Raw genomic sequence first — 27,907 nt, 5'->3', positions numbered from 1 at the left:
GGGTAAAAAAAAAAGGTTTGTTTTCATCTCACTTACTGAGATGAATCAGTTCAAACAAAGAGGTTTGACAAGCGCAAGCTGCAATGGGGAAGAGGAGCGATAGGGACTACCCTTTCCTGCAGCAGTGAAGTGTCAAACTGAGCTCACATGAAACTGTATTTCCAGGCTTGCTGGTCAATATATTGATTTTTATATATCCCAGGATCAGGTCCCTATGACCATACAGTGCATGTACATACATAACATGAATTTTTTTTGGAACCCAGTCTTGGATCTTCATAAATTCAGTTACTTCTCATTACCAGTCTATTTGTAAGCTGCTTAGTCCTAACTGGTACTATTTATTACAATTTTTCTCTGTTGCTTTCAAAAATTTAATTTAATAAGAATAAAGAATATGCAGAAATATAAACATTTTTTCATACCAAAAGAATTAATAATAGAGTAGGAGGGGTTAGGGTGAAAAGGCTGCTGTAACTATGACATACAGGAATTCTCTGGACTTCTGTTTTTTGGAGTGAGTCTAAATATTTAGATGCATTCCCTTAAAAGTGCCCTCCTATTAAAATGTATATGATTGGTGCATATATTATCTGATGAAGTGGAAGGTTAATGATTTTAGAGTTTCTTAAGAATTAATTAACAGGCAGACAAGAATATTCTCTTTTGACTGCTCGTCCTATGACATATTTACTTAACTAGAATTCACTACATATAAGAAGTGCTGTTACCTGGTAGCAATTTAGACCACTTGACTACACAAAGAAGTTGCCTCTCACAAAGATGATTTAGACTGGTCAGCAAGGAACTTGGTGTTTCGGGTTTTGTATTGTCATAACCAGCATAGACAACTTCTGGCTCAATGCCTCGTAGAACACTTATCATTGGGGGAACAAATTGTATTTCTTGATTTGGAGAAAAGGACAGCCTTTGGGTTAGAGATTGGCTTTCATCTTGAAGGGTTGCTGGCTGCTGGAGTGCGACATCTAATGTTCTCACAACCTTAATTTTGTTAAACTTTTTAAATTTTCGACCTGAAAAAGAAAATTGTTGATCTGTTAAAAAGAATTAACCAGAAACATTAATATTTTCCAGTAGTGCTGGATTACACTTTTAATCTATACAAGGAAACTAGAACGTTTTTCTGAGTAAGTTTTCTATTTTTGACTATTTATATAATTAAGAAATAATCATGGAAAATTCTTAAGAGTTTCTCCCTCCCTCTTCACTAAGAGATGAATGGCACCCACCCATTAAAATTATTGCCATGAATTCTAGGTTACAGTAACCTTATGAAGTGTTTTCTGGTTCAGTTCCCACTGTTGTATCATATGCCGACAGCTGAGCCAGCTGGCTCTATAATCCAGTTTCTAGTCAGTGTTAATTAAGGATACTGTTTCTTTTTTCTCCCTAATATTCAGAAACAAAAATGCTAGTAATTAATTACTACACACAGAGATTCCTTTCCACCAGTTCCATAAAGGCATTTCAGTCTCATGGCTAAATTCTATTGTAATGATCTGGACTGTAATATTTTCCTCCTGTTTACCAGAAAGAAAAGCAGAATTCAGGGGATGAGTGAAAAGCCAACAAATACTGTAAAACCACATGTCAACACTTAAAAAACTCTTCCTTTTCTAGAGAATAATTTTTCTTTCTCAGTATTTGCAATTCTTATTTCCATACTGCAGTGGTTTGAAGAACACTAACTAAAAAAAAAAAATAGTTGAACTGCCTTCCCAAAATAAGCACTTATATTACATCTGGTACAACTATGCAAACATACGGAGCTCTAGGTAGCAACTCTTCAAATTTCTTTCATGGAAACAATCTGGAGGTGCACCATGTAGACACAGAAAATCAAACCTTCAGAGGTTGAAAGACAAAAACCCTCAGTAACATCTTACCATATTACACATTTTTTAAAAAAAAAGCGAATCCATGTAGAGGTGGCTGCATGGAACACACGCACTATAAGTGGACCCTCAAAGGTGATGAAAACCCTGTTGGATCATTAAATTCCTCAGTTCTGCCAAACAAGTTTTGCTTAGTGAAAAAAGGGTGTCATAACAAATAAAAAATACAATAAAGATACTGGTATTTATGGTCTGATTTAGATGACAGTGGGACAGTAAGAGAGATGCAGTGTGACTGCAAAGAAAGGATAAATGATTCTGCCAACAAAGAAAAATAAAAAGTTTACATGTTTCAACCTTAAAGAAAACAATAAGGAGAAGGTTCTGCTCCAAGAAAATGCACAGATCACATAAATATTTTTACTTGTTGAGGTGCTTCATGCTTTAATGATAATAGAAAAATAGATGCACCAAATTTCACTGGATGAAAAGAAAAAACATACCTATCAAATTGCTGAGCCACTGAGAAACTGCATTATAAAATGGCAATATGCAAAAACCACTCTGTAAGTACAGGAGATGAAAGGTAATAGAAGCATAACATTATGCATCTATTTGGTTGAATTAAAGTCCAGTTTATAACATGTATATCAAATTGTCTTTTGAAAATGGTACTCTTATTTACAAGTGAAAGATTAGATAAGGGTACTTATCACATCCTAAAGGAAGGAGACAAAAGACTTCTCCATCTCTTACTGCCTTCTTTTTATTTTAGTTAAATATTGCCGCATTGTCAGAATGCAACCAGGGCACCAAAGAGGCCCTAGGACACTGGAGTAGGGAAGCACACCTAAACTTCAGCACATGCTCTGAATCTTTTCTCAACTGCTTATGGAAGGAATCAAGAGATGCTAGCATAGTCAGACTCATCTATTACCTTCTTCCTTGGAAAGTCCCTGTCTTCCAAACTACACACTAAAACAGAAAGGTTCGACAAAAATGGCTTTACTTAGGAACATGCCTATTCCATTTTCTTCAGGTGCTCTTTTATCATAGAAGACAGCAAATTTTATGAAAACCCAGTGTTTCCATTTTGGAAGACCTAGGATGCACACTTCAGAGAATTAAATTCACCTTTTCAAAACATTCATCAGTACATTAGTAGTATACCTTCAAGCAAGATTAATACATCAAACATGGAAAGATTTCTTATGCTATTTCTAAATACTGTATACAGAACAAATTCTATTACTTAAATTAATTATTCTTGAGGTACACTGGTATAACTGGAGGCAGAATCAATCCTCTTGTTTGTGAACCAGACAGGATTGAGCAGAAGAACACAATCTAAAAAGCCAAAATCTGCTTTTTAAAAAAAAGAATTTTGTGTTATCCTATAGTAAATATGCATGTTTATGCATACAAAGAAGTAACTTGTACACAAAGGTGCAAAACTTCAATTTAAATTTTAAAAGTATTTAAAATTCAAAGGGAGTATACTGAACAAAATTTCATGAAACACACTTTATTGATAGTATGAGTGATGGGCTCTTCAGCGACACTCATCATCCAGTGAAGTCAGGGGTCATACTCCCACTACCTTAACTGTGAGTTTAATTAGCTTAGTATCAAGTGCCCCAACAATCTTATGCTCATTTTATCACTTGTGGTATGAATACAAACATTTCTGATTAGGGACTCCTTAGTAAAGAACGAAACACAAACTTACACCTTACGTTACAGCTGAACCAAAAAAAACGCAAAAGAATAGACAATATGTTATGACAAGAGATCTAGGGCAAATTTCTATCTTAACAAAGCTATACATAGTCCTAAACATGCTGGGAATCCCCCACTAACTATTGTTTAGGCATGAAGGAAAACAGAAGGAACAATGCACTGGATAGTTCATAAATAATGATTTCAGGTATTTTCTGAAATAATGGCTTCAGATACTTTTACAGTTCAGAGAACAAGTAAAGAAAGAAACTAAACAGAGTGCTTATCACATGGAAATGTTAGGAGTTAATAAGTACCCATGTTTCCAAGTGATTAAATGTATCAGAATTAATGTCACGCTGGCTTGCAGAATTGCTTATGTGTTTATTTCTAATTATGTTGCTTAACAGCCACCAGTAAAGCAACTCCACTTGTTACCTATCTATTGGAGAGGCGACTAATAACTCACAGTAAACTTTCCCATCTACCACAAAGAGACCATGTCAAATCAATACAAACTCTTAAGGACATATGGAAAACAACAAAGACGTGACAATAGCTTAGTTTTTCAATTGCTGCTTACAAAAATATCCAATTTCCTGCTGTAAGATAAACAAATGTCTCCACTTAGTCTTATAATACTAATTATAGGACTAATTATTATACTAATACTAATCTCCTCTGGCAACTATTCATCTTAATATTAAAACCTGTCTGTGCATATTTAGACAGCACACCTTTTCTTTGTAACATTTTCATTAATTTGTTTTAAGATAGCCAACCACTCAAGCAGTTTCTTAGTACTCACAGTTCCCTTACCCTTGATTACTGTAAATAGCATGTGTCTATAGTGTTTGCACACTACATATACCTAGAAAACATAAAGAAATTTAGAAAATAAAATCTACTTAATCTCTTCATCAAATACATTATGATTTTCTCCTTCATACATAATTCTGTATTTTAATATTCTTTTAACTAGGTACACAGAACCATACTGCCAATCAAGCATTACTGATAGCAGACTTTTCATACTAAAATGGCTGGGTTTCTAGTAGAAGCCTAACATCTCACTATCCTTCTCCATACCCTGTAATCAGGTGAAAAATGTCAATGATTTATTATTCTTGACAGAACACTAAGGCTCTGACTTTAGGGTCACTATGCTCTTAAGTTTTGTGTAGGAGAACAAGCTGTGTACACCTTAGGAGGGTGTATATAAAATAAAGGAACAAAGCAGCAAAGCAGAAGTAATACATCTTGATTTTAATAAACCCTTTGATGCTACCTCAGAAAACATTACCTGGAAAATTAATTCACATTTGTCTCCACGTAATCATTGCAACGTGGACTGAAAGCTGACTGAAATAATGAAGAAAGTGGTACTTTAGCAATACAGCAGAACAAGGAATCTGTGATAGTCAGCCTGGGAAAATTAGACTCACTGATAGGAAATAAAAAAGCTGGGTATTTGTTTATTCCAGGTCCTGACACAGATACCTGCTATCCTACTAGGTAGAAGATTAGAAAGGAGATAGATTAACATGTCCAGTTATGAGATGATAAAACTCAAAGAAAATTAACACTCCCACAGAGAATAATAATTAAGGAATTATGAAATATATGTTTTCATTGATACTTTCTTTGTATATATTAAGAAAGAAGAAACAGTCCATATAGCGAAATCAGTTACTAAAGCTATTTGTTGCTATCCTATAATTTACTTACAGCTGACTACAATTTATTTTAAAACAATTCAGGCTCCTTTAATTGCTTTGAAATTAGGGTTGGAAAATGGAACTGTTGTCAACGTAATATAATATTGTTCTCTATCTATACAGTTGCCACTCAGTAACATTCAGTGGAAGATAAGTGTACTTCTCCCAGCAGTAAGTTTAATTTAATTACTGTAATGGGAGTCTTTAGAATCTTATAGTTAACATCTTGCAAAATCTTAGTCTTTCTCACCTTGATTAAGCAATGTTGGAGGTCTGCATTTAGTAACTGAAGGCTAGCATTAAGAAACTAAATAGCAGCAGCAAAAGAACAAAAGCATATCTATGTAAGTTCTGAATGGCAGAAACCAGAACATGCACAAAAAATCTCAAAATGTAATAGGCTGTAAACACAGGAAAAAGATTTGAAGTCCTGACAATTCTGATTTGTTAAAGATATTCAAGAATATATCCAAGTATGTAATTTTTTCCACAAATTGGAAATTTGCTTACGGACACTTACATCCTGAGGAAAATCATCTAAGTTCAGTAGTATCCCATATATGAATCATACTGTGTTATCAGCATGGTAAGTCATGGGTAGGAAATAAAGGAAGTATAACAAGTGGTCAAAGAGTAAAAGTAAGAAAGATGAGAGGAGAGTAACAATAGAAAGAGCATTATGGTTAAACAGTCTATCCTGAGTCTTTTTCTTGTTTGAATTTTAAATCCTCATTTACAAATAATATAATCTCACTCTAGTTTTCATCTTTTTTTGTCTACATTTGTCTTTTCTTCCCCTTTCAGTATTAAGCACTCAATTTCAATCTGCATAGAAAAATTAGCTTCCTAATCCCCCCATAACTGTTGACATCACTAAGAGCACCCAAAATACTACACTCAACCTGAAGCAGCTAAGAAAAAAACTAGAGATGCCACAGTCCTGGCTCCATTTGATATTTCCTTTTTTCCATTGCCTTGATGTTGTCATCTTCCTATTTGATGCCAGATCACTTCTTTCCAGAAGATGGGGTAGGTGGGGATATCAGGGCAGAGATCTGAGGAGATCCCATGCCCCTCTGAGAACTAGAGGAACTAGACTGGAACAACCTCCTCAAAAAATGGAAGACAGCTTTTATTAGGTATGTATAGAAAAGGGCTAAACGACACAACAAACTGGCTAGATAGAACAACCTACTTCTAAATACAAAGAAACTATTCACACTTGCTTAGTACTAGCTGAGAAAAAAGGTGATGCAAAGAGAAAGGGGAAGTTTTTACTCTCTTCATACATGATGGTAAAGAACTAAGACTCAGAGCACCTTTATCCTCAGGTTTTGGTTTCAAGTATGAGGACATAACATCCTCATATGAGGACACACAAATGAGGACATACCGTCTCACAAATATTGCTAGCAAAAGCGCCCAAATTTTTCTGTTTTAGGTACCTACACCCAGAACAAAATGTATATATTAAAAAACACTAGGAAAACTAGCATCCATAAATGTATGCAAAATGTAGAACGAAGTCAAGCCTTCTGGATACTTTTCCCATGTAGAATTGCTATGCAAAACAATGCTAAAGCAGGACTACGTGATGCTAGTGAGTCATCACACACTCTTCTCCTTGTTGGAACAGTGCTGCTTGTGATGTTAAAATACTTGGAGTTTAGTTACTGGTGTTATCCAGGCTATCATAAATGAAAATTCAGGTTAGATCATCATCGAACTCTTGGCTGTGCAAAACTCACAGCCAGGAATTAATTTTACCTGCATTAATTTACACCAGTTAGAATCACAGAATGGTTTGGGTTGGAAGGGACCTTTAAAGATCATCTAGTCCACCCCCCCTGCCATGGGCAGGGACACCTTTCATAGATCAAGTTGCTCAAACCTTGCAAGACAACCTTACAAGTTGCCCCAGACTTTATGAGACAGACATTGTATCTGCCACCTCCTCCTTTCCTGAGTCTCCATTCTTACCACATATTTTCTACAGCCCACTCTGGACCACTGCCTCCTTGGCTTTCTCCCCTACTAAACCTGGGGGACTCTTCTGCCACCTGGGCAAACAATCCTTCAGGTTCAGGGTGAAAAGTCTGCCTCTGTAGTAATACTGTTTCTCTAACGCACTCCTACCCCAGCTCTAAAACAATATTTCCCTCTGAGAAGGATCCAAAGGATATGTTCTCTTCCTTTTGTCTCTCTTCCCCCAGTCCAGTGTCACCAACATGCTTATCAGCTCCATGGTTTTTTTACTGAGAGGCAGTGCTGACTGACCAAGGTGCAGGAAGGAGGGAGAGACAGTAACACCAATTAGATTGGTGGCTTTCGTTACTCTAGCTCCAGCGCTGTGGGGTGAGAGTGACGCAGCTTGGAGAAGACACGCCAGAAGGACAAGATGTCATCCAAAGACACCTGGACAAGATGGAGAGGTGGGCCTGTGTGAACCTCATGAGGTTCAACAAGGCCAAATGCAAGGTCCTGCACCTGGGTCGGGGCAACCCCTGATATCAATACAGGCTGGGGGATGAAGGGATTGAGAGCAGCCCTGTGGAGAAGGACTTGGGGGTACTGGTGGATGAAAAGCTGGACATGGGCCAACAAGGTGTGCTTGCAGCCCAGAAGGCCAACCATATCCTGGGCTGCATCAAAAGCAGCGTGGCCAGCAGGTCGAGGGAGGTGATTCTGCCCCTCTACTCTGCTCTGGTGAGACCCCACCTGCAGTGCTGCGTCCAGCTCTGGGGCCCTCAGCACAAGAAGGACATGGACCTGTTGGAGCGGGTCCAGAGGAGGGCCACCAAAATGATCCGAGGGCTGGAACACCTCTCCTATGAGGCCAGGCTGAAAGAGTTGGGGTTGTTCAGCCTGGAGAAGGGAAGGCTGCGAGAAGACCTTATTGCGACCTTCCAATACATAAAGGGGGCCCACAGGAAAGATGGGGAGAATCTTTTCAATAAGGCCTGTTGTGACAGGACAAGGAATAATGGATTTAAACTAAAGAAGAATAGATTTAGACTAGACATAAGAAAGAAATTTTTTACACTGAGGGTGGTGGAGCACTGGTACAGGTTGCCAACAGAGGTAGTGGAGGCCCCATCCCTGGCAACATTCAAGGTGAGGTTGGACGGGGCTCTGAGCAACCTGATCTGGTTAAAGCTGTCCCTGCTCACTGCAGGGGGGCTGGGCTAGATGATCTCTAAAGGTCCCTTCCAACCCAAAGCATTCTATGATTCAGGGGTACAACACAGAACACAGTCCATACCGCAGCATCGCCTCTCCCTCCTCTCATCCTGCCGGCTGTTCCCTGGAGCTGCAGCACTATTGCTTACAGAAGATGAAGTACCAAGACCCAGCAACAGCTCCTCACTGGTTGGGAATTACTGATTTATATCACCAATAAAAGTATAAAATGGAAGAATGATGCAATGGCCTTGTGTGCAGAATACTCCAACTCCATACAACATTACAAGAGCTGAAAGCATACAGCTGTGCAATCAAAATGTCAGTCTGAAAACTACATACCCATTTTAACTTATGAATGAATACAGAGGAGCAAGATAATGAAATTATGCACATTATATAATGCCAGTTCTTCCTTCAGTGATAAAAAGCAATACATAAAATGCAGAGAGAGAGATGTTTGATGCACTAAAATAAATTCCATTAGAAAGAAATCAAGGTTCTGTCCTTCCTTTTTTTTTAAATTCCCTTTAAGAACATATTCTTTCTACCAACTTTACATAGCCATTTTCTTATAGTCTTACCCACATATTTTCAAGCTTTGTGCTGATCCAAAACTTGATATAGCTAAAGTTCTCATCAAAAATATGAAAAAAAAACCAGGAAAAGTATGCATCATTCCTGCATGTTACCACAGCAAAACTTGTCATGTGACTACCTGATCCTACACTATCTTCTCCCTGTAGGTTTTCAAAGGCATAGAGCTCAGTTTTGATTAATGTTACATAAAAAAAGCAAATCTGTTACAGCAAGTACTAATACAAAGACAGGAATTCCCGGCATCTAGTATGCAAAGTCTGTAGTGTTGGTGCAACCACTGCCTAGCTCTCTTCAGTGGAAAAGCAGGATTTTGTTGATATGTACTCAAAGCAATGATGGAGAACACAACAGAAGAGAGAGGGAGATAGTACTGATTCCTGATTCTAGTGTCAATCTCAATTTGTTTCTTCATTTTTTACCTAAATCTAATTTTCTGATCCAAAATTCTTCACAAATAGAAACAATTCCTGCCCTTGCAAGAAAATGAGTATAAGGGTACACAGTAGGAGAGAGATTCCTATAGAAAGGTATTTTTGTTTCAGGATTCCCAGACTCATTAAAGACTTACGAGGAATTTTAAAACATCAGGTAATTCTTCAAAAGAAAACATTTTAATATGGTTCTTTCCTTTACAGTATCAAAGTAATGTTGTTTAAACTCGACAGATTGAAGATAGTGTTCTTGACTGCCTATTTTTCTGGACCAGGCTTGAAAAGCAGCTCACCTCCCAGGACCATACCAGCTTGACAGCACTTCCGCAAGCGACATGCTGGACAGTTCTTCCTACGAATTTTATCGACTATGCAGTCATTTCTTCCAGCACATAAATAGTTGTGCTGCCCTGTAGGCAAGAGGAAAACAGGATTAATACGATGTTTTTTAACATGACAAAATTATTTCTGTGTATAAATGTTCCAAAAGTAACAGAGGATTCAAAAAAAGTATACTTGAACCACTAAAGGACTCCTTCATTTTATGCTAACTTTCAAATAATAGTGTTACTATTTAAACATAATAATTTATTTGGCCTGTTTAAGAGTGAAACTCCCCATCTACAAAATTCCAAAATAATTAGCAGACAGTATGAACTGCTTAAATTATTGTACTATCAATATTTCTTAAGCAAATCAAGCATGAGGACAGACCAATTTGTTTCTTTCAAACTTTTTTTTTTTTAAGTTATTGTTCCTGATTTTAAAAACCTTAAGTAAATTTTACTTGGATTGATGAGGAGTTTCCGACAGAAAACTGAATGAAGAAACTGGGGCAATGCAAAAAAAGAGCCCTTTCAGCAGAGTAAATTACCTCTGATGGAGAAGCAGTTTTGTACTAGACATGCTGAAATACCAGCTGAACAGATGCAGCCAACACAGCCAAAAGAGACAAACAGAAGGCTGTAACTTTTTGTTTAGGTTAGCTCTTAGTTTATTTTTTCATTCTGAAGGACTCGGTTAGAAAGAGCCTGTCATTACTGTATTAAAATGGAATCTTTTAAATGAAATTAGCTTCCAGCAGAGCAAAAAATTAAATTCAGCTGATATCTTGACATTCTTTTGAACACAAACTTCAATGATACTTCCAAATTTCACTTGAAGAGAATGAACAAAGTATACTTTTATACTTTAGTATAATACTGATAATTTCTGTGACTGATTTTAATTTTGAAAAAGTAAAAAAAGCTAAGTACATAAGTAAGAAGAAATCAAAGCTAATTTTCACATATCTTTCCAAATTAAGCCCACGTTTACCCTATAAGGTTTAACTTTTAAAATCCTGCCTGTTTGTGTACATCATCCTCTATTCATTTCTGTATTTTCAGCTTCTTACCAGTACCTAGCATGAAAGCATGAAAACAAACAAAAAAAAAAGTGTTTATTTTGAGAGCAACAAAATGGATCAAAAATGTATGGACAAACTACAGAAGCACCAATATCACAGATGCTTCCTTCATGGAATGTTGTGGATGTGGACCTCCAAATGTAACAGATATCAATACCAAACCTTTTAAATTTTCGCTGATTTCTAGATCAGTATTACTCTGAGTTAGCCATCTGATGTCACCAGTAGCAAACAAATCTGAGATGATTATTCTACTCAGATACTGTTATTCAGCTTGCTTTATAATCTTATTCTGTTCTTTCTCTGCACATGGTAAAATGAGCAACGGTTCACCAATACCTTTCTTCCACAGAAGAAAGACAAACTGAAAACGAATCCTCAGATGAAAATGCCAGAGAAAGAAGAACATTCTGTTCCAACAAAAGAAAAGAGCTAGTGCTAAACCATGTGTTTGTTTCCATGCTAACATTTTTTTTAGATAACTAATTTGCTTCTTACCTATACTCTTAAGAACAACTTGTCTGGTTTTAGTGAAAGAAACCTGACTGCCTGAAATTCATTTTTGTAACCGTTTCTTTTTTTTTTTTTTAAAACAACAGGTAAATAAAAGTAGTTGCCTCATGCATTGCCTGGCATTTAAAAAGTATTTAGTAATGCAGTAAATCAGAAGGAATTCTCATTTACTTTCTCCCATTAATTCTAATCCTCAGTTCCTCCTTACAGGAAACATTACCAAAAGTAACTGAATGAATAAAAATCTGTCTTGCTTTTGGCAGCAGATTAGGAAGCAAAACACTTACTTTGAACATGTCTTCCTTGGGATTATTTGTGTTTTTTCCTCATCTTGTTTTGCCTTTATTAGCTACAAAAGCATTCAGTCTTTTCATAAGCAACAACGTTAGTTTAACTAAAACTGTGAAGCATCAGATTATCTCTGCACTGTGGCATCTGATGTTTTAATGTACAGTTAATTTACAAAGGAACACTTAAGCATGGGTTAAGTTTTGTTTGTGGGTGTCTTGGTTTTGGGGGTTTCCTTTGGTCCCCTGAAAAGGTATCTCTTCTGGACCTCTTTTTTCGGGAATCCCTCGAGTCTACACAACATGGTCAGAGTCCATATAACCCATGTCAATTGCAAGACCAAAAAATCGACTATGTATTTCCAGTATGGCAGTAAATGCTCACAAGCACCTCACAATGCTGTAGGCATTCAAGTTGTACTTTTCCCCCTACAATGACACAGAAAAATGCTGATCTACCAAAGCCAATGCCATATTGTGAAATATTATTCTTCAAGTATTCAGAGAACACTGTCTATACATTCTAGAATGATGTCAGTATTTAGAATTCGCTCTTGATATCAATACGTGATTTGCATACTCAACACCCAAGTGCTCTAACTGCTAAAGGAGGCTAAGGAGTTTGGCTAGAAGCAGTAATGGCAACACTGTTCCTGCTGGAACAGGAAATTATCTGGAAAACCAGAAATTAATAGCTCAATTTATACTGTTACACATTTAAATAGCCTGTATTATTTATATAATAGTGGTTACATATTATGCATCTAAGATGAAGCATTACAAATCAAGGGTGCAATACACTGTAAAATTTTAAATTTACAGTTACACATTTAAGTTTAGCTACAGCTCTTAAAAACCACTTCATAACTTAGGGGTTATCAGTAGATCCAACTTCCACTTCAACTGAAAATGCATTAATTACTTCATCATTACATAACAACTCACAAACTGCTCATTATAAATCCAAGATTCAACAAAATTTTTCACATTTGCAAAACAAATTGTAAATGAATCACAGTTATGAAAACTACTCTTCAATGTTCATATGTTCTAGAGTTTAAGATTAGGCAGGATTAAATAATCTCTCTGTCCAGTGCATACCATGGAAGAAATGAAGTCTGTTATTGGAATTTAGGCACAGTAAGAATTTGCTTTGATCTTCAAAAAGTGAGTATTATTTAATTCCTATTTCATAAACTGTGTTTAAATATCTAGTAGAATCATAGAATCACAGAATGCTTTGGGTTGGAAGGGACCTTTAGAGGTCATCTAGCCCAACCCCCCTGCAGCGATCAGGGACAGCTTTAACCAGATCAGGTTGCTCAGAGCCCCGTCCAACCTCACCTTGAATGTTGCCAGGGATGGGGCCTCTACCACCTCTCTGGGCAACCTCTTCCAGTGCTTGACCACCCTCATTGTAAAAAACTTCTTTCTAATGTCTAGTCTAAATCTATTCTTCTTTAGTTTAAATCCATTATTCCTTGTCCTGTCACAACAGGCCTTATTGAAAAGATTCTCCCCATCTTTCCTGTGGGCCCCCTTTATGTATTGGAAGGTCGCAATAAGGTCTCCCCGCAGCCTTCTCTTCTCTAGGCTGAACATTCCCAACTCTCTCAGCCTGGCCTCATAGGAGAGGTGTTCCAGCCCTCGGATCATTTTGGTGGCCCTCCTCTGGACCCGCTCCAACAGGTCCATGTCCTTCTTGTGCTGAGGACCCAATGTAATGACCAATGACCTAATCTTTATTATGTCTTCACCTAGTTTATTTCTTCCATAAAGCCTCCATGATACTAGCATAAAAAGAAGCAAGAAAAAACCAAAATCCTGCCAACCCAACCCACCCATGAGATTATGGTGATAAAATTTCAGGCATTTCTTGATTCTGTCAACCACTTCCTTGTTTTCAAGACTACAAAAAAGCCACAGTCATGTCCTGAGCTTGAATCACATCTTCATGTGAGTTTTCCACTCTGCTCGCCTCTACCCAATCTCTCCCCAACTCCTCCCACCCCAAAGTGTATTCCATTCATTCTGATTCAGCTGCAACTTATTTGGAAAAAACATAAGGTTCAATTATATAGTGTTTTTCATGTTCTCATCTGTCAGGGATTTTTTATTATCTGTCATCTGATTTGATCTCGTCTCTATAGGTAAATCTGAGTCAATGTTCTCATCTGAAACTGTTTCTACCATTGTGCAGTGCTGAGAAACTGCTACTTGCTTGACTGTAATACCTAAGTGGCAGCAACCATCTGAAGGACAGAATGTGTAAGAAATGGAAAACGTGCCAAGTATTTGGTTAATTTCAAAATTATGGGACAATAGTTAGTTAGATGAAGCTGTCTGGAATGGTTTCATGGGATGCTGAAACTTTTATTTGAAAATACATTTGCTGTATCTCAGTCTTTAGGATCATCTATTTTTTTTCAACATGTGAGCGTTGCAGTTGCATTAAATGCATGTACTAACACAGCATCCAAAGACCACTGTCAAGATAAAAATCCTGTTCAATTGGTAGCTCATCATTCAGTATCTTTTATATGACTACTGTCATTGTAACTGGGAAAAAAAAAACCAGAAAAAACAGATAGTAGTCTAATCACTAGAGCACAGGTCAGAAAGTAAAGATTGATATTTGTGTTTCTTACAAAAATATGAATCTGGCAACTTTCTGTCAACTGCCACTTTCTTGGAAGTCCTCACCCAATGTTAAGTTTCCTATACATGTTTACTTTTTACCTCTTTTTGAAAGTGCACATTGTAGCTCTCTCTCAACATACCAACGTATCAGCTTGTGACCTAGATTTGATTGAGAATATGGAGAAAACACAGAAACGATTTAATCTGTTACTCATGTTCCAGATTCTTGTAGGATAGCATCTTTCTTAACCTCCATCAAAGTCCATTTGTGTTAGCAAAGGTGGAAGTCCTAATGCAAACAAGTAAATACAACTTTAGGTACTGTAGTGACTCCTGCTATACTGGCAGGTTTATATCAGAAAGTGGTCAAAATGCCAATGGTCCACATACACAAATACGATCACAGGTTTCGCTATCAGTAAAGCTGCACAGATCGTACTCCAGCACTGAGAACTTTTAATCCAAATACTGCTGGAAGTAGCACGCCCAGTGTCTTTAAAAACTGCACTATTAACTTAGCTCACTGACATGCTCTAAGTCACTTAAAATCACTCGAGTAAACTAGTAAGTTGCAGCAATTCTGCAGATGTGCAAAATATGGAAAACATAAGGCTTTATCTGCACCAGTGGTATCAGATGCAAGCCATCAGTTATCTGTGTAAGTGCATCTGTGCTGAACTGCTGCCACTGTGCCACCCCGCACAAAAGCAAAGCACTTGTTTGCAAACTCTCAGTTTGTCCTGTCTGCAAATAAAAGTACTTTTTCAAATCTTTTTTCTCTCTCCCATTTGTGATTCTGCTTCCCTGTATCACTCTTAACCGGCAATGCTTTCTTATAAAATCATCCTATGCCCACCACTGGAGGACTGTTCTTTGCAAAAAATATCAGTGTTTTATTTAGTATAGTTTTAGATTTCTGTCTAAAAACTGCAGATATCTATTGCATCTTTGTAAGTTATTTTATTGCCAAATGTCTCCCAATGTCAACTTTTTGCTTCCTGAGAGCTAGCCTCCAAGTTTTGCTCAATAATTTACTACCAATATGCTTTACCTCTTACAATATTTTTCAAAAGTACCAATTAAATCAATAGGTTTAAAAACCCAAAGGAATTACTCTTCTAACATAACTAGATTTGGAACTCCTTGTCAGGGGTTCTTGTGGAAGCCAGTAATAAACATGGTTTCAAAATAAACAAAACAGAAAATAGGCTCCATTAGTATACCTATAGGTTCCAAAATAGTATACCTATACTAAACATAATGGTGCAGATGTAGCTTTTGAGTAAAACTTCGACTTTTGCAAGCTAAGACAATATACTAGCGTAAGGATTAATCTGTACTTGCTCTGACAGTGAGGTTTTCCATAACCATGCAAACAGTCTAGCCTAGTTCATCATCCGAAATGGGAAACACAGCTAGCTTGACCGTTGCTCTGATCTAAATCAACCACTCTTCTATTTACACTGCTTCAATGTGCAAAACAGCAATTGTGGGCTGAATTTGCTTCTCATTATGTGGGTTTATGAGCAATGGTCTTGGAGAACTAGGAATCTATACGACAGAGTTTGTAATACTGAAAATACGCCCTTCATGTCCCTGTATGCCATTACGGGCCATTACAATCTCCTAGATTCCACACACCTCAAATAATATTTTTTAATTATTTAATACCAATTTCATTTCTGTGCTAACATTTTCTCTAAAAATAAAAAAGTCCCAGAAGTGAGACTTAAGACTCCAACCACTTAACAAAAAACCACATCCCCCACTGACCTTACCATGCACAATCTTTTTACAAAAAGCCAGTAGTTAGTGGGGGACTCACTTTTAATTACCCTCTTTGCCCACTGAAATAAAATTCTCATTTCCCAACTCCTAAGCAGGTGTCCTGAATACTACTCTGTAGTCTACAGTGGTATAAAGACCTGCTACTGATGTAAATCTGCTTCACAGCAAAGAATTTAGGATTCAATGCACCAAAGAGGTCAAAGAGTGGATAGCAGAGTAACTTGTCATAGAATCATAGAATGCTTTGGGTTGGAAGGGACCTTTAGAGGTCACTTAGCCCAACCCCCCTGCAGTGAGCAGGGACAGCTTTAACCAGATCAGGTTGCTCAGAGCCCCGTCCAACCTCACCTTGAATGTTGCCAGGGATGGGGCCTCCACCACCTCTCTGGGCAACCTGTTGCATCTTGTGAATATGTTCCATCCTAAAATCTTCTTCTAGATGAAATAATATGGAATTCCTTTCTTCATAATAATATAGTTCAAAGTAAAAACAATATAGAATGATTGCATCCCAAGTCATCCAAGAGCCTGGCAATCAGGGCTGCAAGGAGGAAAGGTGTGTTTGACTCCCTTCAGGCACTGGAGATGATGAAAACAGCTCTCAGATCCTGCGTGATTGCCTTGCCTTGTCTAAATACTCAAGGGCTGGGCTTTGTGATTGTAACAGATACTAGTAATTCCTTCATCTATGTGAAGCTACTCTTTCATTTCTTTGCCTTAATTACATGTGATGAAAAAAAGGGTTGAGTAAAAATGTTTTGTTCAAAAAGAATATAAAACCATAAAATGTTCATTCCTAAGTAAAACCTAGTATTTTTTTGTATCATATTTTGCTTTGGTGAACAGATTTACAAGTAATTTTTGACATAATTCTACTTACAACAAACTTTCGGTATTCTTCCACTCCATTGTCTGCTGGTTTTAAGCATGTAATCTTACAGTTCTCTGTGAGTTTTTTTTTTTTGTTAAGTGGACCAAACAAAATTGGCTTCTCTAGAAAGGAAGCAGCATTTTCAAACCACCATATATCTTGCACTGCTTTCTTTCTCTTCAACAAATCAGTTCCAATGTTTGCAACATCCCTGACTGACTCTTTCCTTCTCTTGTATCCTGATCTCAAAATCTTCCTGCCTTTTGCTGTGAATCCTGCAACACCACTGTCTTTTTCCTTCCAAAATCACTTCTCCAGACAGGAACCTGAGCACATGGGTTTTATGCTATCTACAAAACAGAACGATTAAATGTAGCTGTACTCTCTTCATTCATTTCTGGACAGAGCTAAAAGTTACAATACTGGTTTTTAATCTTTTTAATTTTCCCATCTGTTCCATCATTTCCAACAAGAAATAATAAAAAAAAAAGAAAACCAAAATGAAGCAAAATTAAGTCCTATTTCACAGAAACTATCATGAACTGCAAAATCAGGATTAGTATTTCATACTGATTTTCTGTTGGTTTGCTTAGATTATTCACCACTGCAACATCTTGAAAGGCATAAAGTCTTTGAGTCTAAATATGGGAACTGACAACAGTAAAAATTTTCCATAGCTAATACCTTTCAGAAGGAGATGCTGACTTCTACAAGTCAGTTATTTCAAGTTCTTTTATGGCACTGTGTCACAGTTACTCCCTGGTCACCATTTTTAAGTAATGAACTAATTCAGTGGTATAAATATGTAAAATGATGAAACTGTCAGCTTTTTTGTTTGTAAAGGGTCTATTTCTTATAAATATAGATCATGGGATTTGAACAAAAAACCTACCTTAAAAGCACTTCAGCTATTTCAGAGGTATACACTACTAAAGTACCATTTGTTTTTCTTCTTATCCCTGAGAGCTGTATTCTTCTACCAACATAAGAAACATCATATTTGCATTTCAGTCACCCCATCATTCTGATTGTAGTGAAAGTATTACAGCACATTGCCCTGATAAGTGTTTTCATATATATTTTCCTCTTATTCTTTGACTTGTCCTACAACTGAACCAATGGGACAGGGTCACTCACTCTAAGAGTAATAAAGGTAGAAAAAACAGAAACATTAGTAGCAGAAAAAGGCAATTTGCAAAAAACCAGATATTGCTGCCTGTTGGTCGAAACACCCAATGGACAACAAACTGCTAAAAAACCATAAAGAGGGGATTCATTTCACTAACTAGATTCTAAAGCATGGACATCCAGCAAAACAAGCAGCTTACACTCCCTTCTTGGACACGAGAGAAAAACAGGCACTTAGGATGCAATTCGTCTTGAGTAGATGCCTAAACTTTGGTTCTTTAATAGCCTGCTGCACATTTAAAGTAATTGGCCAAAATACGGATGTCCACATTGCAAATGCCTACAGCTTGGTGCAACAAATCCCACATAAAATATTGTCTTTGAGGATAAAGGAAGATGGTATCATAACAATTGGACAAGAATAGGGTAATATTCTCCTGGATCTCAATGCTTGCATCTAACTCTTTCTACGTTTTAACTACAAAAGATTCCAGGTTGTTGAAATGTGCTCACATGTTAACTGATATTAAGCAACAGCCACTGGTCAAAATGCAGGAGTTGCGACTAGGTATAACCAGGAAACCTCTGAAGTGCAGCCATGGATCACTACACATAATGGCAGATTGTAACATACAAATGACAGTCTGTTAAGTCTTTCCATTCAGTAGTTTCTAAAGAACCACCTCTTCCTAGTACATCATCAGTTCTGTGCAACAGATACACAGCTTAAGCATTGACACCATCAAACCTAAATATATTTTTAGTAGATTAGGTTTGACTATAAATACTTACATTTTATACACTTATGTTACATAATTTATAAGTATTTTAATACTTAAGTATTATGTTTATATATATTATTTTGTATATTTTTATATATAATACTTAAAAATAAATAATATTAAAAGTGTTTTATATATTTATTATATTTCTTTTATATACTACAAAAATGTATTAGCTACCTTGGTGATATGGGTGGGATTCGTATCACCAAATGCAGACAGTGTACATCCTCACCTGACACTCCTTTATATTTAGTGCTGAGATATAGGTAGAGTACTGTTATTTTCAACCCAAGCAGATATCTAAAATAAGCCAGTGAATTACTTTCTAGAAGTTCCTGTTTCTCTCCATTCACTGTAAAGTGAAATTAAGATGAGCAGCTCAGGTTACTCAGATTATGCACATGTAAAGTTAGAACAGAGGAGTATCCAGCAACACTGAGCAGTCAGTTGCTGGTGCTCTTTAAAGCATGCGGTTTTAGACTACCTGAAATAGTTTCTATTCCACCTGAAAAGTTGTTTAACGTAATATTCGATACTGTTTCTAAATGATTACATAAAGTTAAGCCAAAAATTTTAGTACTTCACATTTCTGCAGCTGATTATGTTCTAAGCCACATCTATGGGGAAACCAGTAATAAGTCACAATGAGAGCAGTAGGAAGCCCCGCATTAGCACAATAGCCAAAGCACGAAGCCAGAATGAATGCAATCTTAGCTCATTCAGTTGTTGTGCCTCATACGAATCAATTCATCAAATCAATGTTTGCTAAATGGCTGAACAACAAATACTTTTGAAGTCAGAAGTATGATGAAAATATACAATAATGTATCAGTACTGATCTCCTTCTTTCCCTTTTCATGATGCAAATTCTTTGCTCTCACAAAAATGACATTTCCCACTTGAATTTTAGGACCCTCAGTGAAGTAACTTTGTACGTTTGAATTTGGAAATACACGTAGCTTACTGTACAGTAACACATTTTGGTCGTGTGCAAAATAAAAGAGCTTTAATAATATTAAATGTATTAAGTGAAAAGCATTTTCATCTCTCAGCTTGCTGTATGTATGCTTTGTACGTTTGTGCGTTTTCTACTTCATGAAGCTTTCATCACTATTGTGTTTACAGTACCCGCTGTACCAAATTCTGATCCCACGATCCAGCCTGGAAAGTTGGATTAAAAATTGGAAATCCCTGCAGAGTTAGGAGAACAAGGAACTTTTTACATCTGCTTTATCAATTTCACAGGCTAAAGGGTCTCTGTAGTATTGCATTTCGCTCTGTTTTCAAAGAGGATTTTCTATCAGTGGTTGGCATTTTTTAAAATATTTGGCATACTGTGCCATTTTACATTCTTAAGCTATGGAAAAGCACGACTGAAATTTTCCTTATGCAGAGTATTTCACTACTTACACAGTGGATCACACTGTCATCACAAAACTGCCTATACATAACATGAGTCAGATAAACTTTATCAGAAAGTTTGGCTGAAGTCATGGTCAGCCTTCTTACTGGGTAGACGTAGCTCATCTTTAATTCCTCCACTTTACTCCACGAGTACCTCTCCAGTTACAGACAGTGAAAACTCTTGTAGAAACCCTACTTCCTGTCAGGTCAAGTTTGCCAAATTCAGGCGTCAGAGAGAAGTTCAAACCTTGTCAGCTAAGTGTTAGCTACTACATATAGTTGAGCTTATCCCTGATGCTACTATCTGTACAGTGCTGTTACTCTGAGCTTGAAGCACATATTAAAACCAGACAAATCTGCTAGATCTGCATTAGATCTATTTTATAATAGGGTCCCAGGTATTTAAACAAACCAAGAGTTAGTTTCTGACCCATCTGCTGTAATATCATGTATTTATGCTGGCCTCAAACTCTTCAGGTTCAGGCAACTACTTTTCATCAGATGTCAACAATATAAACAAAGCGCAAAGGAAGGCAAATGCTTTATATAAATATAGAACAAAAAACAAAAGTGGGACTTTATATAGGAAACACAGCACTTGAAATTTTTTTCAGGATTTACGTAATTTGAATGTTTCATTAGTGAAACTACTGCAAAGGAGACACTTTCCACAAGAAGGCAAGAATGCAAGCCACCAAGAAACCACGTTAGCAACAGTGTAACTCCAGACTCCAAAACTCTACACACTGGGTTCCTGTTCAGGACAGAAATTTTACCATGGTGCTACACAAGCATTTTGATCATGGCTGGCCTGCATGGTTTTACATGAAGGTATCTTTTTAAGACATCATTAACGACCATTTGACAGTTTAATGCTAAAAAAGTAAGAGTTCATTTCTTAATCTTCATTCTCCTAAAGCCCCATTAGAAATATTATACCTAGTATTTGTTACCATGAACTAGATACATTGGTAGCACTTAAAAAATGCCTGATCATCAACAGCAAATTACTTTGCAAATAGAGTAATTCTACATATGTGCATATGTGAAAGCATTTTAAATATTATTTCTGAATTTTTTTTGATTGGTAACTCCAAACTGCCTGTCACTCTCAGCTCACTGACAGGAATGGCACTACCCCATCAGCATACTGAATCCAATTTTGTCTTTTCAAATTTCATAAGTGAATAGAAATAACAGTAACTTTTGTTATTTTCATTACACACAAAGGAGATTTTTAAAGTATTTTAAAAGCCCTGTAATTTGTTTGTACAATACGTGAATAAACAGACTAGTAAATCATTTCTTTGTAAGGGACGAACGGAAAATGTACAACCTCTAAATACATAAATAAATACATAAATACATAATAAATGTTTCTTAAAAAAAAAAAAAATCAGTATTTTTGCCCCTTAGCTACATTTCCTCCTCCCCACTTCCAGCACTAACTTTTTTCATATCTGCTATACTAGACTTCCCCCAGAAAAGGACTTGCATTCTTGGTTAACGCACTTCAGGATTCTGCTTATAGTAAAATATGCTTATTGTATTAATACCATCCTTTTCTTTATATATATAGGCACATATGGGGAGCCAAGAACCCAAAAGACAGAAAATAGCTACCAAATCATATATATTTAAGAATTCATTGCCAACAAACATTCTAAAATAACATTTTCATCTTAGTGATCCTCATACAATTCTGACCCCCTGTTAAGCTGTATGTGTATCTGCTAGTTATATTCAAATGTATGATTAAATCATACTTAGTACAGAAACTTTTCTAGGTTCGCCTATACAGTTTTAAATGATTGTTCTGTTCAGTTCAGTCTGAGTATTTTAAATAAGTTCTGGTTTTATTTCAAAAAGATTAGAGATGAAAAATTGAGTTTTCTGGATAACATAACAGTCCATTTTATCCCAAAGGAAGCATTTAACTAATACAGTATTTTCCACACAATAGGGGAGAGTAAAATAAATGGTGTATGAATAGGACAATTTCTGTGAAAAAAATTACATAGGCTATTAGATTTGAAACAGCCAACACATCTGAGATTACAGAAATAATTAAAATAGAAAATAGACCTTTTCCAACAAATTTAATACCACTATATTATGTACCTTGTTATCTACACACTTGAAAACCTCATAACACATGAAAAAGATCTGGAAATATAAAAAATCCAAGCAGTAGCAAAAGCTGCCTATTTCCAATCATGTTTTAATTTCTCATAGTGATCAGTACTTTATGGAAAGTATATGAAAAGCAGAGTTTCAATCATGAGTTCTCACAATGTTTAAAACTTCATCTGTATGAATTACTATTAAAAAAAAACCACGTCTGTAGTAGTACTAAAAATTTAAAAAGGTAAATAATGCATTCTCACGCCAAGAAATGATGAGCAGGGGGACATTTTACTTAAGAAAAAAGTCTCAAATTTATACAATTGCCACTGAGAATTTTTAAACATTATTTTCTGTTGCATTTACAATAAAAATATTCTGTATCTTCTTACAGAAGAGTAATGTCACCTTTATTTCTGATAAGAAATAAACAAAAAAGTGCTTTAAGTCTAAATGAAATCAAGTATCTAATCATAAATGGGATCATTTAAATGCTAGCAATTATATTATGCTTCCATTAAAATAAGAAGTCCATCTCTTTAAGGAACTCTCTGTAGATTTGCACTTCCTACACAAAAACAGGTAACTATCATCTTCTCATGCCCACACTGCTCATGCTTGTCATTCTTCCCCATAAGATTCAATAACCCGTATTTTTTCTTATTATAGCCAGATAGTCTGAGGTAGTTGTCCATTCTCAGAATATTCTTGCTAAAAAACCCAAACACACTTCCTCACCATACTCTCAGTCTTTGGAATAATTTAAAAATGGAAAGTATGAAGTTGCTATGTAAAACATAAGCATTTTGTCTGTGTAACTGTGTTGACCTCTTATTTCTCTGTATGTGTATGTTCTTAATGTGGTTAAGATTCTGTAAATACAGACTTTGATTAAATAATCAGTGAAAACAACCTTAAGATATTCCTACGACCAATTTATATGCCTTCTTAACATCTATCATTAAAATATTTACGCTGAACAGTAATAAGATGTTTTTGAGCAGGTTCACCTACTGTACAAACACAACTGGATACTAGTTTGGAAAAAAGATGAAATTCCAAAGTGATGAAATCAAATTCAAATAAAAAATTACAATATTACTGTACAGGTGAAAAGTGAATAATAAAACATTTTAAAATGCGGCACTTGTAAATTACAGTACACTCATTCTTAAAACTTCAGCCCTCTGTCTTTTTTAAAAGTATATGGCTGAACCAAAGCAAAACATGTGAAGCCAAACCAAGAGACCAGTTAACACAGTCAGTGAAACTGAAAATGTATCCTCTAAGTGACTTAAGAGACAAGTGTTTTCCTTGCAACATAACACCTATGTTTCTAATGGCTTTCTCATTAATTCCATTAAATGTATTAGAGAAAATGAGGCACTAGCTCCAAAGTTCATCTAGCCCACCTAGTCTAGTGTTATCATTTTGCAATTACCTCGTATGTTAAAGGAAGAGCATACACTTAAAGTAGAAAGTAACAGCACAATGAAACAAAAAATCTAACTACATTATTTTGTGAAGCATTTGATTTTTCAGTAGTTCTTTTTTCATCTGAAGAGCTCTCTAAAGTTGAATAAACTATGTATCACAAGAAAACACACGATGCAATTTTTTATCTTAAGGAATCCTATACATTGAAACAATCCTTTTTTTAAGTATATGGAGCAGAAATTTGAATATCCTAGTTCTGATGGGATCAGATAAAAATCAGAAAAGGAGACAAAACAGAAAATGTAGAAGGATTTGTTTCACCTCTTCATCAGTTGAACTATATAAAGCAATCTACTCTTGTATTCATATTTAAAATCTCAGTGGGTATTTATGGACAACGCATATAATATAACCCCCCTGAAAAAAAATAAACATAGGCATTGCTACTGATTTATTAAACCTGCAGCTCAACTTTGTAATTTAATGGCTATTTGGAACAAAAGTCAAATCCATTTATTATTATCACTTTGACTTGAAATAGTTCAGTGAAACTTGAAATACTTCCATAAATCTCAGGAAGCCAAATTCTGCATCTTGCAAGCAAGAAAAAATCCACGACTTCGAAAACAATATGAAGCCAAAATAAATTCTTATCTGCCTATCATTAGTTCATACCCACAAAATCCTCCTTTGAAGAGCATTTACACTTATTAAAACAAATTGTGTAATACACGAGATTTTTCACAAAACTCTAACTACTTGGAAAGACTAACTGATAAATAGTAAATACTAAATAGCAAATAATGAAAGTAAAACAAATGATACTAGCAAAACCAATTAAGAAAGAATTTAGTTAGTATTCACTGTAATGTTTAAACAGAGTTGCCAAAACAAGAAACATTACTACAGCGATAACATTTTTACACATCAGCAATAAATAAAAAGTATGTCCTTAGCAGTGCCTAAAAAGATATATTTCAGATAATTAGGAACAATGACATCATATAGTACCTTCCATTGCCCTTTTAAAGAAGACTTTACAACTTCCACAGGTAAGTACTCCATAGTGGCAACCAGAAGCCTCATCACCGCAGATGAGACAAATCTTCTGGGGTAGCGATTCAAAACTGTACTGAGAACTTTGGCTGGTTTCTGTATCTGGCCTTCAAAAAAAAAAAGAATGAAGAGAAATTAAATATCCGGTTTTGCAACAATTAACTACTTACCTGTATTAACTGGGTTTATGCTAAAAACTTTCTTTTCAAATCTGTAATCAAGCTACAGAAGGGTAAGAAAAACATTAAGTATGACTGCCTTGCTGCTCAAGGGTTTGTCTCTACTAGGCTAAAAGGCACATTTGTAACATCTGCCTAATTAAACAGAAAAGTAGTGGGCAAAAAGCACAGTAGTATTTTAATCCATTTTAGCTAAAAGAGGTACAATCTAGGAACTCTGTTAAAATGTTCATCATCTTCAGATCAACAACTCCTGTGAGTTGTGACTGATGCTCTTTTTTTCCTGTACATGGAATGGTACAGACAGAATCAAACGAGGTCAATTGAATCTCAAAAGCCCCTTTCACATGGGAAATAACTAAGTTTCATCTCAGCCAGAAAAATGTTTAATATTTGTCACTTGCCATCCAGCCGCAGCATTCTCATCGACTATGACGGGCACATTGAGGACAGTGGAAAGTACTTCCAAATTTCTCTCACGGAAAAGAAACAGGCTAACCTACTTAAACCATTACGTTTACAAACCCAAGGATTTCCGCTGAAGGTGTAGCATCCTATGTACGTATTTTTGCACACGCTTCTAGGTAATGCACAACACCTTGGCATCATAGTAAGGCATTCCATTCTAACAAATCAACATACAAGTGTTTCAGTTTTCTTTTTTGTGTGAAATTAACTGCTTTTTGGTTTGGTGGTTTTTTTTTTTTTTTTTTCCCCAAATCGGGGACAATATTTTGGAGAATACTTGGGTGTTTATGAGTGTTGCCTCGCCGCCAGTGAGGCCAGCCTGGAGAACGCTCTGCTCCCCCTCTCTCGCTCAGACATCAGATGGCACTGAACCACCACAGCGACAAAACCGCGACCTCTCCCCGGGCGTTATCGTGCCAAAAAGATCCGAGAGGCGCCGGCTGCGAAGTTAAGGCTGCGCCGGTCCCACACGGACCCGGGAGGCCCGGGCGCGCCCACACAACGCAGAAATGGACCCGCCGCCGCCGTTACTGCCTCAAACGCGGCTCCGCCGAGTCAAACTTCGCCCGCCTTGGCGTCGCCCCTTGCAAGACCCCCGGAGCCGCCCGCCCCGGCCCCGCCGCCCCTCCTGCCGCGGCAGCGCGCAGCGCTCCGGCCCCGCGGCCCGGCCACCCGCCGCCTCCCGCCGCCGCCCTTACCGAGCGTAGCCGAGGTAGGGCGGGCACAGCGGGGGCAGGCCCTCCTTCAGCACCGCCGCCGGGAAGCCCAGGGGCTGGTGCCCGTTGAGCGCCAGGGGCGGGCAGAGGCCCGGCGGCGCGGCCGAGGTGGAGGGCAGGCTGTCGAGCGGCACCGCCGCCGCCGCCGCCGCCGCCGCCGCCGCCGGCCCGTAGGCGCCGGGCAGGAGGGCGGGCTCCGCCTTGTAGAGGACGCACTCCAGCGAGGGCTCCTGCCCGGCCCGCGGGGGCTGCGGGTAGTCGGCGCAGCCCGCCGCGGGGGTGGCCCTGCCGCCCGGATAAGGGGCGGGGAGGCCGAGACCCTCCTCCTTGATCTTCAGCGCGGGCTGGAAGTCGCCGTAGGCGAAGTGCCCCTCCTTGCCGCCGGCCGGCGGGCAGCCGTAGCCCGGCAGCGGCGGGGCGGGGGGCGAGGAGCGCGGCCCCGCGCCGCCGCCGCCCTCGAGCTCCGCCACGTCCAGCAGCTGCCGCGTGCGCGAGGCCAGGTAGGCCGAGTTGAGCGGCAGCAGCGGCACGTGCAGGTACTCCTGCCCCGGCTCCCCCGCCCCGGGCCGGGCCCCGCCGCCGGCCAGGCCGCCCGCCCCGCCGGGCAGCGCCTCGCCCCGGGGGGCCGCGCCGGGACCCGCCGCGCCGGACCCCGGCCCCGCCGGCCGCGGTTTAGCGGCGGCGGCGGCGGCCAGGGCGTCGCCGGCCGGCCAGAGCGGGGCGGGCCGCGGCGGGGGCTGCGAGGCGCCGGGCGCCCCCGGGGCGGCTTCGCCCGCCTTCTGCGAGGGGCCGCGGCTCACCGGGGCGGCGGGCGCCTCCGCCGCCTCCGCCCCGAAGAAGGGCCAGGGCGCCGCGGCCGCGACGGAGCTGCCATGCGCCGCGGGCGCCAGGAAGGTGTCCAGGACGGTGTCCAGGGAGTCCTTGTCCGAGAGGCAGCCGCTGCCCGGCCGGTACGAGAGGGGGCCCCGGTCCTCCTCCTGCCCCGGCTGCTGCCGCTGCCGCGGCTCTTCCTCCTCCTCCTCCTCGTCCTCCTCCTCGTCGCTGCTCCTGGGGTAGAGCAGCCCGTCCAGGGAGATGTCGATGGCCTCCGCTTCCCCGCGGAAGGGGTCTCGGCCGGGCTGGCCCTGCAGCAGGACCGCCCCGTCTCTGGCGGGCGGAGGCGCTCGGGGCTCCTTGGCCTTCACCTCGGTCATGCTGGCCCGCGGCCGGGCTGGACGCCGCTGAGCCTCCGGCCCGGGGGGCGGCCGGGCGGCGGCGGGGTGCAGGCGGCCGGGCGGCTGCTCACATCCTGCAGGCGCCGGCTGAGGCGGCGGCGCGGCTCCCGCTCACATGGCACTGCCTTCGGGGGGGCGGCTCAGCCCCGGCCCGCCGCCGGGAGGGGGGCGAAACGGAGCCGGGGGCGGTGCAGCCTAGAGGGGGGAAGCGAGCGGGGCGTGGGCGGGGGGCGGGAGAGCGGCGTCCCCGCCAGGCTCCGACGGCGGCTGGCTGCCGCTCGCTGCCCTCCGGCTCCGCTTTTCCTTCGACTGCTTCCCGCCGTCCCCGCTCGGCCCGGGCGGGCTGGCGCCGCGCCCCGCCCCGCCCCGCCCCGCCATCCCGTGC

The 27,907-nt window shown here is 39.1% G+C and overlaps 1 protein-coding gene across 1 annotated transcript in view; it reads right to left on the bottom strand.

Annotated features, from left to right (window-relative positions):
* PGR (progesterone receptor) overlaps positions 1-27,501 on the bottom strand; it is a 41,485-nt gene extending 13,984 nt beyond the window's left edge. Inside the window, exons 1-4 of the mRNA XM_075727958.1 lie at positions 26,291-27,501; positions 24,901-25,052; positions 9,798-9,914; positions 732-1,034 (exon numbers count right to left, since the gene is read on the bottom strand). Coding sequence (XP_075584073.1) covers positions 732-1,034; positions 9,798-9,914; positions 24,901-25,052; positions 26,291-27,501 — 1,783 coding nt within the window. The remainder of the gene's footprint in view (positions 1-731; positions 1,035-9,797; positions 9,915-24,900; positions 25,053-26,290) is intronic.
* Between the last annotated feature and the right edge of the window lie 406 nt (positions 27,502-27,907).

This window comes from Pelecanus crispus, chromosome 1 (genome assembly GCF_030463565.1).
Source record: "Pelecanus crispus isolate bPelCri1 chromosome 1, bPelCri1.pri, whole genome shotgun sequence".
Lineage (NCBI taxonomy): Eukaryota > Metazoa > Chordata > Aves > Pelecaniformes > Pelecanidae > Pelecanus > Pelecanus crispus.
The sequence above is the reverse complement of the archived record's forward strand: the minus strand, read 5'-3'. Positions and strand labels throughout refer to the sequence as shown.